Raw genomic sequence first — 13,362 nt, 5'->3', positions numbered from 1 at the left:
GGGAAGCCTACAGAGGAAATCTGCCAATAATTTGGTTTTACTAAAAAAGCTTCATAGTAAAAAAAGTAAGGCCATTATTTACTATACTTATCGTTACTTGAAGACATCGTGTTTGAAGTCATCTCATCACTCTCCAATCTCTGCTGGGTTTGGAGAGTAACAGGTTCAAAGCTGAGAAGCCAAATATTAGCTCTCTATATACAATCTATTCTGCATTCACATACAAAGTGTCCACGTGATTTGGTGGAGTTATAGCTTTTAACCTGCACCAGTGGGTCCCTCCTTATCAACACATGTTGTGCAACCAAAACATTGTTCAAACCCATAGAGGTTTATTTCACAGTATAGTGAGAAGAGAGTGTGAAATACATAGAGGGGGCGTTGATCGGTGTTAGAAAAGGTGATTGAATCATTCACTTATGTAAAAGCAGCAACGCCACACTGTGAAAATACTCCATAAGGAGTAAAAATCTTTCAATGAATATTTACTCAAGTAAAAGCAGTAAGTACTTTTTGCAAAATGTGCTTTCAGTATCAAAAGTAGAAGCAAAAGCAGAAAAAATACCCCTTGAGTTGTATACAATTCTATGTTATACTGCTGAATTATTATTACAGAACTGAAGCATAAAGCATTGAGCTGTTGTAGCCTGTGCTGGGGAGTTTAATCAGTGATGGTGTATCATCTCTTATGACTTCATCACAGGGTTGGGATGTAAAACCTTATGTCACCTGCAGCTGCTGCGACATCACAACATGTGATCTCAATAAGCAGCTCCGTCTTGTTCTGGGGTTATAACACACATTTCAACTGCACGGTTCTGCTCCTCTTCTTCATTTTTGAAAAGACTTGAAAGCCCGTGACACATACACAAGTCGATATGCAAAAACATGGGTCTCATTCATCCAAAAAGTTCCTTACATCTCCAGACATACTGAGGAAAACAAGGTTTGGAGACCTGCGAGCTGCCCATTGTTCTGCAGATGATCTCACATGATAGAGAAACCAAGTAGGGCCATGCGTGCACAATATAATAGCTTGTATTATTGTACTCATTGTCATATAGAGTGCTGGAACAAGCAGACATATGTATGGCATTGTCAGACACTGTTTAAAATATATTTAAATTAAAAGTCTAATTAGAAAGATAAACTGAGGTCAGTGCAGACAGGGGTTCAGCGTCTAGCTCTGTCCCTCCAGAGAACAGACTGATTCTCTCTATTATTGGAACCAGTCTGTCTGTCTGTCTGGCTGACTGTCTGCCTTCCTTCCTCCTACCAATCTAACAGATAATTAGCAGGAATCTCCTCTAAGGATGAAACTGAATATTTGGTTTTATGCTTCGGCAGCTAGACAGAGAGAGAGAGAGAGAGAGAGAGAGAGAGAGAGAGAGAGAGAGGAGTGAGAAAGACAGATGCCTTCTCACTGACCTTATAGCTGAACTGTAATAATGTTAAACCATTTTTCTTTCACTTTCTCATTCTACTGTGTGAGTGTGTCTGTGTGTGTGTGTGTGTGTGTGAGAGAGAGAGAGAGAGAGAGAGAGGTGAGATGAAGAGAGTATTCCAGAGGGCTTAAGGGCATTTCACAATGTTAAAGGGGTAGGTTTTCAATTACACTCTGTGTGTGTGTGTGTGTGTGTGTGTGTGTGTGTGTGCGTTCACATGCTCAATGACAGACTTGAGCCACTTCCACCTCTCTGCCGCTAGCTGCCATGCAGGCAGTAACACACACTTTTTATGATGCCATAACTGACAGGATAATATACGACATGTTTGTTTTGTCTTTTAAGGACAACATGAGACATGAGAATGTTTGAGGCATCAGTGATTACAGTAAATACAGGAGATCACCAAGGAGCTGGCAGCCTCTGCTGCCTTCTTCACTTCATTTTGCTTTCTGTGTCTCCAGCTCAGATATGGCTGAAAGTCTGATCTGTTTTTAACTGTTTGACGATGACATGAGAAAGTGTTGTTTGCGTTCTGGATCCTGCCAACATGGCCTGAGAGTTTTTTTATTTAGTGACCATAATCGTTACCTAAACTTCACCAGTTCTGTGGGTGAACTTAACCTAAACCATAGTGATGGCAGACCAGAGAACTGTCATAGGAGTCATTTGTGTAAAGGCCATTTGTAACTGCTTCTAATGACTGTTGGATAGTTTTTGACAAACTGATCATCCTGATGATGGAGGCACAGATAAAAATGCAACAAGAATTTTGAATTCCTAAAAAAAAAAAAAAAATGTCTGAAAAAAATGAAAAAAAAAACTAATGAAATGAAAAGTTTGGTCACTGTAGAGTTTGACTGGTGGGACACGTCAACATTGCTTTAATTCTGCATTCTAAGTTAGCAATTCTTCAATGTTTCCATCAAGAAGCCATCATAATACAGAAGACAAGACCTGAATTCATTAAAATTGATCCCAACTGTGTGTGAGTGTGTGTGTTACCATAGATGAGCTTATGGTCTGTCAGCTCTTCATTGATGTTTATACGCCTCCCTTGGAGCGAGTATAGAGCTGGGAGTTGATTAGCTTAGCTTAGCATAAAGACTGGTCTCACTGGTAAACAGCTGACCTGGCTGTCTCAAAGCTGTTTAATTTTCTTTTGAAAGAACCAAAGATGGACACGTATCAACCGTCTCCAGCCTTTACTTCAATAATCTATCCTCCTTTGTCGTCTTAGTGTTTTACTTTTTAAAGATCCTGACTGACACTTACAATTTCATTTGAAAGATGTATTTTGTTGATAAAATTTTAATAGATGTATTAAAGTACACCCTTCATCCATTGTTTTATACACTACAAAGCAATTTGTGCAGAAGTTTGACTTTGCAAAAACAAACCTGTTGCACGATGGGGCAGATCTTTGCCAACCTGAGGGTCCAGAAAGTCACGGAGACTGATGTCGAGCTTCTCAAACTCAAGACAAAAATGTCCTTCATAGGAGGAGTCTTTCCATGAGACGATGTTAAAGTTGTCTGAGTTCAGCTCTTTCATCTTTTTAAGGTTTGCCTCCTGAATGTGTGAGATATTAGAGAGATCTGGTGTGAATGTAAAGTGTTAATGAATTATTAGACAAGAGAAATGTTGATAGAGATCATTTGTGTTGCTCCACTTCCTTTGCCTCCACAATGCATTCCTTGGTTTTCAGGATTTTCACAGCCACCCTTTCATTGGTGGCTAAGTTCATGCACTGGGTGACGTCTCCATAGGTGTCCGTCCCCACGACAGCCTGCACCTCATACAGTGGTGTCGGAGAAGATCAGGTCTCCTCTGACCACCTGAAAGCCCTGGCTGTCAGTCATGGTGCAAGATCAAATGAGCTGTTGATTTCTCACACCTGAGAGCAGAAAATAAGGAATTTAGACACACAAAGTCCTGTTTCTCCTCTCAGCGCCTGGCAGCCAGTACCCATGCATACAGCAACACGTGGACAGGCAGGGATGTGATTCATCAGGTTCAGTCAGGATCAATCAATTGTCTGTCATTTTAGCCTTAAAACTGAAGACTGAGAAATATTGCTCACTTCTACTACATCTACAGATTGAGAATTTTAGAGTACTGTTTAAGATGAAAAAGTAACCAGTGAGAGATGGATTCAACATGTGACATTTGGAGAATTTAATCACCTTACCAGACGTCCGGAGGTGACTTGATGTCAGTGATGTTTTGTTGTTGTTGTTTCAGTTTAGAAGAACTGCTCTCAGACAAAACTTTTCAAAGATGTTTGCAAGTTAATCGGCCAACAAACAAGCTTGAACTGACTGAAATGATGAAGTCTAACATATATAACCTGTGACATTCTGCTGATGGTATTCCACCATTCTGACTTGGATGGAATGGAGCTTTGCCTTCGATAAGAAACTCCACTCTATACAGATGCACATGTCTTGACCTTGACAGAAACTTTAATTAACCCAGAGGGGAAATTTGCATGTCACAGCAGCAGCACATGAACAAACCAAACAGTACAAAGAATAGTGCAAAAACAAATGTCAGACACAAGAAGCAACTTAACAGTAAAGAAGCATCTTCTTTTAAGCACATGCATGCATACAAGTGTGTTCAAGTTCAAAAGATGTATTGCACTGTGCCATAGGTTACAGAAAATGGAATTAAAAAGTCCACTTAGCATGCCCAGTGAGACCTCATCATCCTCCCACTCCACTGAAGTCCACACTGCAACAAAGCAGACATGAGGTGTACAGTTTGATGGTCATGGCAGGAGGGATCTCCTGTGCTGTTTGGTGGAACATCTTGAGGGTATAAGTCTTTGGCTGAACACCTTTCTCTTCTACCAGCGTGTTGTGGAGGGGGGAGACGTTGTTCAGCATCCTGTTACACATCTCCACCTCCCTGAAAGTCCAGCTCAACTCCTCCAATCACTGAGCTGCTCTTTCTAACCCAGTTTATTGAGCTTGTTAGCATCTCTCGCCATCACTCTCTTTTCCCAGCACGTCAGCATCAAAGATAGCGCTGGCCACCACATACTGGTAGAACACCTGCAGCATCTTGTTGCAGACATTGAAGCCTCTGAGCCTCTACAGGAAGTAGAGTCGGCTCTGATCCTTCTTGTACAGGGCTGCTGTGTGCTCAACCCACTTTGGCCTGTCCTCCAGGTTCACTGTGAGGTATCTACAGGAGAGAAGTGTATTGTTACGTTTCCCCTCAAAACAAACTTAATGGCGGTCGCTGGTAGGGGAAACTAACAAAAAAAAACAAACTGCACTCAACACAAAATGGGCCTCTTGGGGTCTAAAAGGTGATGGGGAATAACTTATCCACACACCCACTAATTCTATCAAAATGACAGAAGAACAAAAGAAATGAGCCCAAAAACAAAAATTGAGAGTCACTAAAAAGGAGGGAGTGAAGTTCTGGAAAAGAAAGAATCACTACAGTTTAAGACCATTCACACACTCATTCATCAATGCCACACACAAAACCAGGAGAGCCAACTGAAGGTGTTAACTCTCCGGTATCACACACGCAACTAAAGCAGAGCCACAAGCCTCCTTTTATAGAGCAGCCCGGCTGATTAGCTCCAGCTGCGCGAACGAGTGCAGGTGCCATCAATAGGTGCCCATCATTGAAGGGGTGGAGCTTACTGCCTACCTTCCACCGTAACAGTCTGCAGACTGATACAACAGTCCTGTAACAAATCCTTCCTTAATGAGGGTTATAATGTTCAGCTGATTCAACTTTCAGATCACGTTACAGGATGTAGTTTGTGGTGTTGTCCAACTGTGCTGAATTATGCAAAGTGTTCCTGTAGCCTGATTTCTTAAACATCATATAAGGAAGGAATCTGATTTCCTTAGTCACCATAAGGGATTACACAAACCCAGTGAAAATGGATGCATTTCTGCAGGATGTTTTCAGCACCTAACTGTTGCATCAGTGCATGTGGATACCTCTCCTCTTTAATGGTTATCTTTAACGGCCTCCTCCATGTGTGCATCTATACTTACAGTACAGATTTTTAATCATAATAGTAATTTTCATTATTTTTATTATTATTTTAGACTTATTTGTATGGGTAATCAACAAAATAACACAGAAACTGTAAAGTATTTATTTTAAGGAAAATAGATCAATATCAAATATAACAATAACATACAGGGTGAAGCTGTTTATAATACACTCAACATTTCACAGTTTGTGAGACTTTTTCCTCCATCATGAGCGATTTTTGTACATAATAATCTCCCATTTTTGTATGAGTGTATCTGAGTGTATTTGTATTTATCAAAGCTCAAGTGATTGATAACCATCAGCAGCAGAGATGTGGATCGATGAAGACTTTTGGACAACAATATGAGTGTGAGATCTTGTTTTCACTGAAATGATCATGTCTGTGTAGGTGCTTTGGTTCTGATTTCAATAATTAGGCTGAATATGCCCCAGACATTTTGACATGACTGTTTCCTTCATACTTAAGTACAGATATTTACAGATTTGTTGACTTGTGAAACCATTTCAGCTTAGTTTGAATGTGTTTATCTGATGAGAAAGTCCAAGTAGTCCTTATTATTCAAATCATATTATCTTGTCAAAGAAAAACAGAACTTGGAAAAACTCATCAAACAGTTGAATTTAGATTTAAGAACATTCACGCTCTCACATTTGAAAGAAGAAAATGATTCTGCAACAAAACGTCTCAGTGTCTTTTTAATGAATCTTCAGCCCACAGTGAAAACACAGCCATTGTCTCCATATGTGTCCCTGCGCTTCTCTGCACCATGTTTACTGATTAATCTGTCATCCATCAATACCAACTCATCTCCGCCCAGTAAACAGAGGTATCAGTGATGGATCAGCCTGATTTGTATCAAGAGACAGGACCTAATCAATGAGGTTAAACACACTAATGTGGCTCTAGAGTGTGTGCAAACAAATGTGTGTGTGTGTGTGTGTGTGTGTGTGTGTGTGTGTGTGGAGGGTGGAGGAAAACAGCAGGCTGATGGTGCAGGTTTGATGTAACAGAGTAAGTTTCATCACCCGAGGCATTGAGGATGAGGAGGAGGAAGACGAGAAGAGACAGAGGGGAAGGGAAGCAACATGAAGAGTCTAAAATGACTCTCTCTCTCACACACACACACACACACACACACACACACACACACACATACACACGCAGCCAGGGACAGACATTGGGTGTCAGCTTCCATCAGTAGCACGTATGGCTGTGAGTTATGACCACAGATATGCGATCATTTACACTCACTGCTGCAGATAGCCAGGGGCTACTGTTCTCCCTGTGTTTGTGTGTGTGAGTGAGTGTCAGCACACTTGCTTGAGTATTTGGCGTGTCTGAAGCACAAAGCTGAAGATGAACCCAAATGTAACTTTTATTTTTGTTACATTCCAGACGTACAGAAATAAAAAACACATGCTGTCAGAACTCCCATAAGGCTTTAAGTTCATTTAATCTTTATTACAGGTCACCTTTATTTTTACTATCCTGTACAGTTGTAAACACACATTCTGTTTCAAATATGGACAGAAAGCCTCTGAGATGTTTCAGCTCTTCAGAAAGACTCGTGGGAAACCCTTATGAGAGAACTCATGTGTTGCAATGTTTAAACTGTTTTTATGAAGTGTTTTTATTTAAACTTGCACTAAATGATTTTTTGGCCACTCGGGGGCAACAGAGACAAGTTGTGAACACAGCATTATCATATCACCTTTTAAATTGATACAAGCAGCTGTTAGCAAACAGCTGCTTATTGACACACGCAGCACTCACAGAGCAACATCATCATTCATTTGGAGACGTCCAACATTCACTGTTTTTAGCTCTGTTTTGGATCTCTACCAACACTTGAGGCAAAGCTGTTTAAGAGAGTCACGGTCACATTGTCATTTGACTGTTACTGTAAAAGCATAAACTACAGCCACTTTAATATTTAAATACTTGTGCACTTCTAATATAAACAGTATGTTCAAATATTAATATCACATTAACAAAACTTGTGTCAAGCTCAGTGATACTGCAGTTTTGAAGGAAGAGTTGCCTTTAAAGGTTTTGCTTGTAATCCTTTAATTTAACTGTTAATGTAAAAATCACTAAACTTGTCGATTGTTTTTTTTTTTTTTTTAACCAACAGAAATGCTATGCTAGTTTCTCATCCAGTAGACATCAACTGTGGATAGTCTGTTATGGATGCATGCAGTGTAGCATTAGGATAAGCATTAGCATTAACGTCAGTATTAGTATTAGCAGTACTAAGAGTGGAATTTGATGTGGAACTTAACAACTGACCACACAAAAGTCACATTTAGATGTTTGACTTCCTCAAACTTCTATTTAAACAATCTTAAACTGGAGCAGACCTTCGTGTTCTTCTGGCCACGGTTATGAGGAACTCAAACTCTTAATCTGCGCTTCTTTATGCCAGATCACCTGAAACTTAGGTCCAGCTCAGGGTTCCAGTGGATTTAGACTTTAAGGCTTTTCATGATGGTCCCTCTGTGACTGCGATGGACATAGTACCACACAAACAGAAATACACTGGAAGCACACACTGGCACTGCATGTTTCTGATGACATGTTGCATCTGTTTCTGATAAATTAAGAAAACGAGCTCTGAAGAAAACAAAGAGTCATTGCACAGTGTCAACATTCATGGGGGAGATGTCAGGCTGAATTCATGTCATAGAACATAATGAAAATGTGAAAAACACCATATATTGAAAATAAAGCCGAGGAAATCTGTCAAGGAAAACCTCCAGAGAAACAACAACATGCAGAAGTAACAGAAGGGTTTCATCTGGATTATTTCAAGGTGTTTCTCTGCCTGCACATTTCCCTCAAACCTCAGAGAGCTGTGTGTCCTGTCCGGCTGAAGCTTTCGTTTCACTTCAGTTCAGGTTATTCCAGTTCGGATCGGCTCGGCTTGATTCACTTTAATTCGGTTTGCTTCACCTGGAAATGGCTCACGCTACTGACGGCAAGCTCTCATTGACTCTCCACCGCTTGTGCTCCACTGGCTCGATGTTACACCATCAGCATCACCTACAGGGAGACAGAGAGGCAACATTAGTGTGTGTCAGTGTGTGTGTGTGTGTGTGTGTGTGTGTGTGTTGCTGAGAGAAAGACACAAGGACAGACTGGACTCAGGTATGTGTAAATGTAACAGCTCTTTCTTCTTCTCTCTCTCTCCACCTGTAATCAGACTACTGTAATGTGAAAACCTCACATCTCCAGGAAGTCTGCTTTTGAGGAATAATAAGGCAAAGTGTTGTTTCTTTCAACATTTTCTGTTCAAAAGCACATTAGTGAAAACATCAAATGTGTTTTGTTTCATCAGTGAATTCTTAATTCAACCAACATGTAGATACAGCAAAGGCATGACGTGTCTGTCTCAGCCAAGTCAAACCAATGTCCTCACACACACACACACACACACACACACACACACACACACACTCACACACATACAAAATTCAATCATGTCTCTGCTGCTGCCTGGGGGAAACAGTGTGGAAGTCTCACTATAGTGGAAAATCACCTTTTCCATGTTATTTTACACAGCAGCGCACACACACCCTCACATACACATACACTCACACACACAGTCTGGCAGCATTTACACGAGGAGGCAGGAGATCTGATTTTTGAACTCTTTGTGGTGCAGATCTCACACCGTCATGGCTGTCTCAGCCAGAAGAGTCAGTGAGGAATGTGATTTTTATGCAACCGTGAACAACATCTGGGCCTCAAAGAGCTAATGTGATCTAGTAACAATAGTGAGTTTGGTGCTGTGAGCTTTCCTCGTGAAGTTCGCGTCATCATGACACCTGAGTGGACTGCTAACACTCGACATCATAAATAAGAAGTGAGTGTCCTTTAAATACGCTTTCCTGATGTTCCTGATGCTAACGTAAAGGGACAGTTTGACACGTTGGGAAATAACCGTATTAGCTGTCTTGTGGAGAATTAGATGAAGAGATAAATATCACTCTTCCTGGAGTCTCTGCTGCTTTCCTGCCGACTTGATGACCGACGAGTTAAAGAGTAATCAGCATGGATTCAAAGCATTTTCCATGAAATGTTTTCGTTCATTCGTCTACCTTCTCTTCTGTCCCTCTAAGTCACATATGTCAAACTCAAGGCCCGCGGGCCAAAACCGGCCATGATGGAATTATCTTTGGCCCACATGATAATATCTAATCATTATTAGAGCTGGCCCGCCGCTATATTGTACACACCGCTAGTACTACAAGTCCCACAATGCACTGCCAGTGCGTTGGCACATCAATCAAAGGCCCACAAGCGTGAGTTCCTGCCCCACTCGTTCATCAGCAGCCTGATGGAGCTAGTTACCTGTGGTCAACTTTCACTACCCTCTCCCAGAAAAATGGCTAAACAGACGGTGGACTTTGGAAACGGGTTTTCAAGGCAGGTGGGAGGCAGAGTATGTGTTTGCAGACATGAAGGACAAAGCTGTTTGTCATCTGTGTGGAGACAGTGTGGCTATCATGAAAGCACATAACGTGGCGCCCCTATAGCTCAGTTGGTCGGGTGTGCGCCCCATGTATTGAGGCTGTCAGTCCTCTGCAGTGGCCGCAGGTCGACTCCCACTCCCAGCCGCTACATCACAGTCGCTAACATACCGTACGCGCTGTGGAGTGTCACTGTAACAATCACCATGAGCTTTCTGGTTACTTGTTGTCTTAGCCGTATGTGCTGTTGTTGGCAGCGGCGGTATGGGCAGTTTCTCCTTTGCAGGTGGCTGTTGCTCCATAGCTTTCACCAGCCGCCTGACGCCGCTCACAGAGCTGCTTGAGCAGCAGCTGGCAGCATGAGCGGAGGGAGGGGGCGGTTCACAGCATGTGTGAGTAGTGATTGACAGATGTCAGACACTCCCTCACACGCTCCCTCGGCTCTGATTGGTTGTTTTGTGTCGGGAAATCGCAGTAGGAGCAGTAGGCGGGACCCATAGAGCCGTTTTTTTCACAGATTACATGTTTGATGTACTGCTGTCTGGGCATAAGGACAGTTTTAGCAAATATGACAAAAAAATACTTTTATACAAGTTACCCACTGTAGCTTTAATGTTGTTGTTTATCTTATCAGCTGTGTTAGTTCCAGGTTCAAGTATCTGTCTTAGACTAGTGCGCCTCAGAGAGCAGCACACTCAGCTTTAATATGTGTTGACTTTTTGCACTCTTTGGGCCTGTTTGGTTTTTGTTTGAAGGAAATTATTTTTTGGCTGTTGTTGGCCTGTGGGAAAATGTTTTCATTTGAAATGACTATGGAAAGCTGCAGATAAAGCTATAAGAAATGAATGCAACTGATTATTCATTTATATAATGAGTAATGTTGTTTTATAGGCAGTAACTTATAGTCTGTGTTAGTTCCAGGTTCAACATGTGCAATATGGTCATTTCAATCAGTTTTCAATGAACATTGAACCAGTCCGGCCCTCGACTTAGAACAATTTTTTTAATTTTGGCCCACTGTGTATTTGAGTTTGACACCCCTGCTCTAAGTGAACGGTGAGTCGATCTAACAGAAACACAGTATTATTACCTCAAAGGAGGAGCTCACTGCTGAGCGAGGATCTGTTCCACCAACGTTTCAACCATTTCAGACGCCTGTGGTGGAATTCAAAGTGTCACAGAGGAGCAAAATAACGTGTTGAGCATCTCGTCAAGTCGCTCCGGCTTAAACGGCCTCTCTCCAGAGTGTGTTTAGGAAATTAAAGGCCAGGGATTTTTTTCATAATTGTCTATTTTATCATTTTATTACAGCTAGCTTTCCTCTGATGGGCTCCCTTTATGATTTATCAAATACAATTACTGCACGACTTATTTCAGGAGCCTCTCCATTGCTGAGGACCATTTGTGTGTGTGTGTGTGTGTGTGTGTGTGTGTGTGTGTGTGTCAGCTCTGGTGTATTTAAATAGCATTAAGTAATTGGAAAAACAGGAAAAGAGGCAGAAAAGCTAAATTGTCTTTGTGGATTTATACCCCATCCCCCTTTCTCTCTGCTGCTGTTCGGAAATGTTCCAGAAGCTTCTGTTTAAATGGTGAAATAAGAGGAAATGATGGTTGAACTGATGCAGAGAAACTACTCTGGCATAGTTTCCCTTTTCTGCTGCAAAGATATTTCTTCAGGAAAGAAGAAAAAGGAGATAGAGAGAGATAGAGAGAAGGACAGAGGCGCACAGAGCGAGCGAGGTTAATTCCATACCTTCCTCTTCCTGTTAATGAAGTGTAGGTGGCGTCCCGGTCAGTGCAGCTAATTGAACAGTGGAGATTACAGCAGCCGCTGCTCCTCTGTGAAAAGAAGGCCGTGTTCATTAGTCGTTGCCATATAATATTCATTCTCTGTAGGAATATGTAGATAGCAATCTATACTGAGAGGGTGATTTGAAAGCTCTCAACATGTGCTGTGGTAGCAATAACTCAAACACTTATCATTTGAAAAATGACGGCGTTGGGCTGCTTCTGTTCATCGTCTGCCATTTCCTGTGTTTATCAAACACTTTTACTCATAGTGAGCTTGATGCTTGATTCTTTGATGCAAAATTATTTCATCTTTAACATTTTAAAGGCTTAAACCACTTCCTGCAAACCATGGCCCCCTGCAAAGCTGAAGGATTCATGTGTGAAAAGGCCTTTAAATCAAACTTAAATCACACCTTATCCTGTCCCAGGGCAGCTAGCCGGTACATCATGGTTTGTGCTCAGAAGACATTTCAATATTGTGTGAATCATAATATTTATGTGGACTATTACAGCTCGATGTCTGCTTCGTTAAATATTTCTGATATGCACTTACTGGCAGAAACACCTGCCTTTAGAGACTAAAGGTGCCTAAACACTGTGATAAAGACAGTTTTGCAAGTTTATCACGTCATGCTGCGTGAGACGAGTTTGATCAATTCTGAGGCATATCAGGTGATGTGAGGAACGTTTCTAAAGAAATCAAAGCACTACGATGTGATGCAGGGACATATCATCTATGTATGCTGCTCTCAAACAAGCAATGCGCTTTGGCCGTAGACACTGACAGCACATACACGCGTTAAAAAACCTGTACAGAGGAGGAGGAGAGTGTGAAGCCAGAAAAGACAGCAGTTCACGTCAACTCTGCAATTCTTCTGTTGTGTTCTGATTGGTTGGTTTGTAATCGTGGTCACAGCAGCGGTCACATTGTGGGAATTTGGTCCTAAATTTCAACACCTAAAGTCCAACATTGTGGTCATCAATCAAACAAGATCTAGAGCGTCACCACATTTCTCTCTTCATTGTCATCTTTTTCACACACTATAAAAGGCCTTAAAAGGGTCTGTGTGTCAAAACCTTGTCCTTAAGTAAATCAGGTCAGTATTTAGATGAATAAAATGATATTATGTGGATCACTGAGAATGTTTTCATTCACATGTTGTGCCAGATTCACAGGAAGGAGCGTCTGAAATGAGATTCTGTAATGTGTCTTCACACCATGTGACGTGTGTCTGCTGCCCTTTTCATTTATTTTCATTCATGGAGGTTTCTGTGGTGAAATGCAGGCCTGTAATAAGGTCTGGGAGTAATATGCTGACGTCTTAAACAGAATAAGACATAATAAGAAAAGGCTGAAGCAGGTAAATATAAACAAATAAACTGCATCCATCTGCCTCAACTGCATCTTCACTCAGCTACGAATGCAGACTTTTTAAAGTATATTTTCTGAGTATCTAAACTTGAAATGTGCTGCAGGACAGGTGGGTGGGAGCCTGGATGGGACAGTGCACAGGCAGCTGTGACAGTGACCCCTTCGTCTGGTTTCACGATGCTGCAAATAGAACTCAGTGAAAAGCCAGCATGTCTTTATCAGGACAAAAACAAAACTCTCTGCGTCTGT

The 13,362-nt window shown here is 41.5% G+C and overlaps 1 protein-coding gene across 4 annotated transcripts in view; it reads right to left on the bottom strand.

The window, feature by feature from the left end:
* Window positions 1-6,912: 6,912 nt before the first annotated feature.
* The window catches only part of LOC143316750 (uncharacterized), an 83,796-nt gene continuing 77,346 nt past the window's right edge, over window positions 6,913-13,362 (bottom strand). For all 4 annotated transcript variants that reach the window (XR_013076605.1, XR_013076606.1, XM_076724381.1 and 1 more), the window contains 2 exons: window positions 11,704-11,789; window positions 6,913-8,520 (listed from right to left, as the gene is read on the bottom strand). Coding sequence is in view for 2 of the 4 variants with exons in the window: in XM_076724381.1 (XP_076580496.1) it covers window positions 8,517-8,520; window positions 11,704-11,789 (90 nt within the window). In the remaining 2 variants the exon portion in view is untranslated. The remainder of the gene's footprint in view (window positions 8,521-11,703; window positions 11,790-13,362) is intronic.

This window comes from Chaetodon auriga, chromosome 3 (assembly GCF_051107435.1).
Source record: "Chaetodon auriga isolate fChaAug3 chromosome 3, fChaAug3.hap1, whole genome shotgun sequence".
Classification (NCBI taxonomy): domain Eukaryota; kingdom Metazoa; phylum Chordata; class Actinopteri; order Chaetodontiformes; family Chaetodontidae; genus Chaetodon; species Chaetodon auriga.
This window is presented reverse-complemented; position numbering and strand designations above follow the sequence as displayed.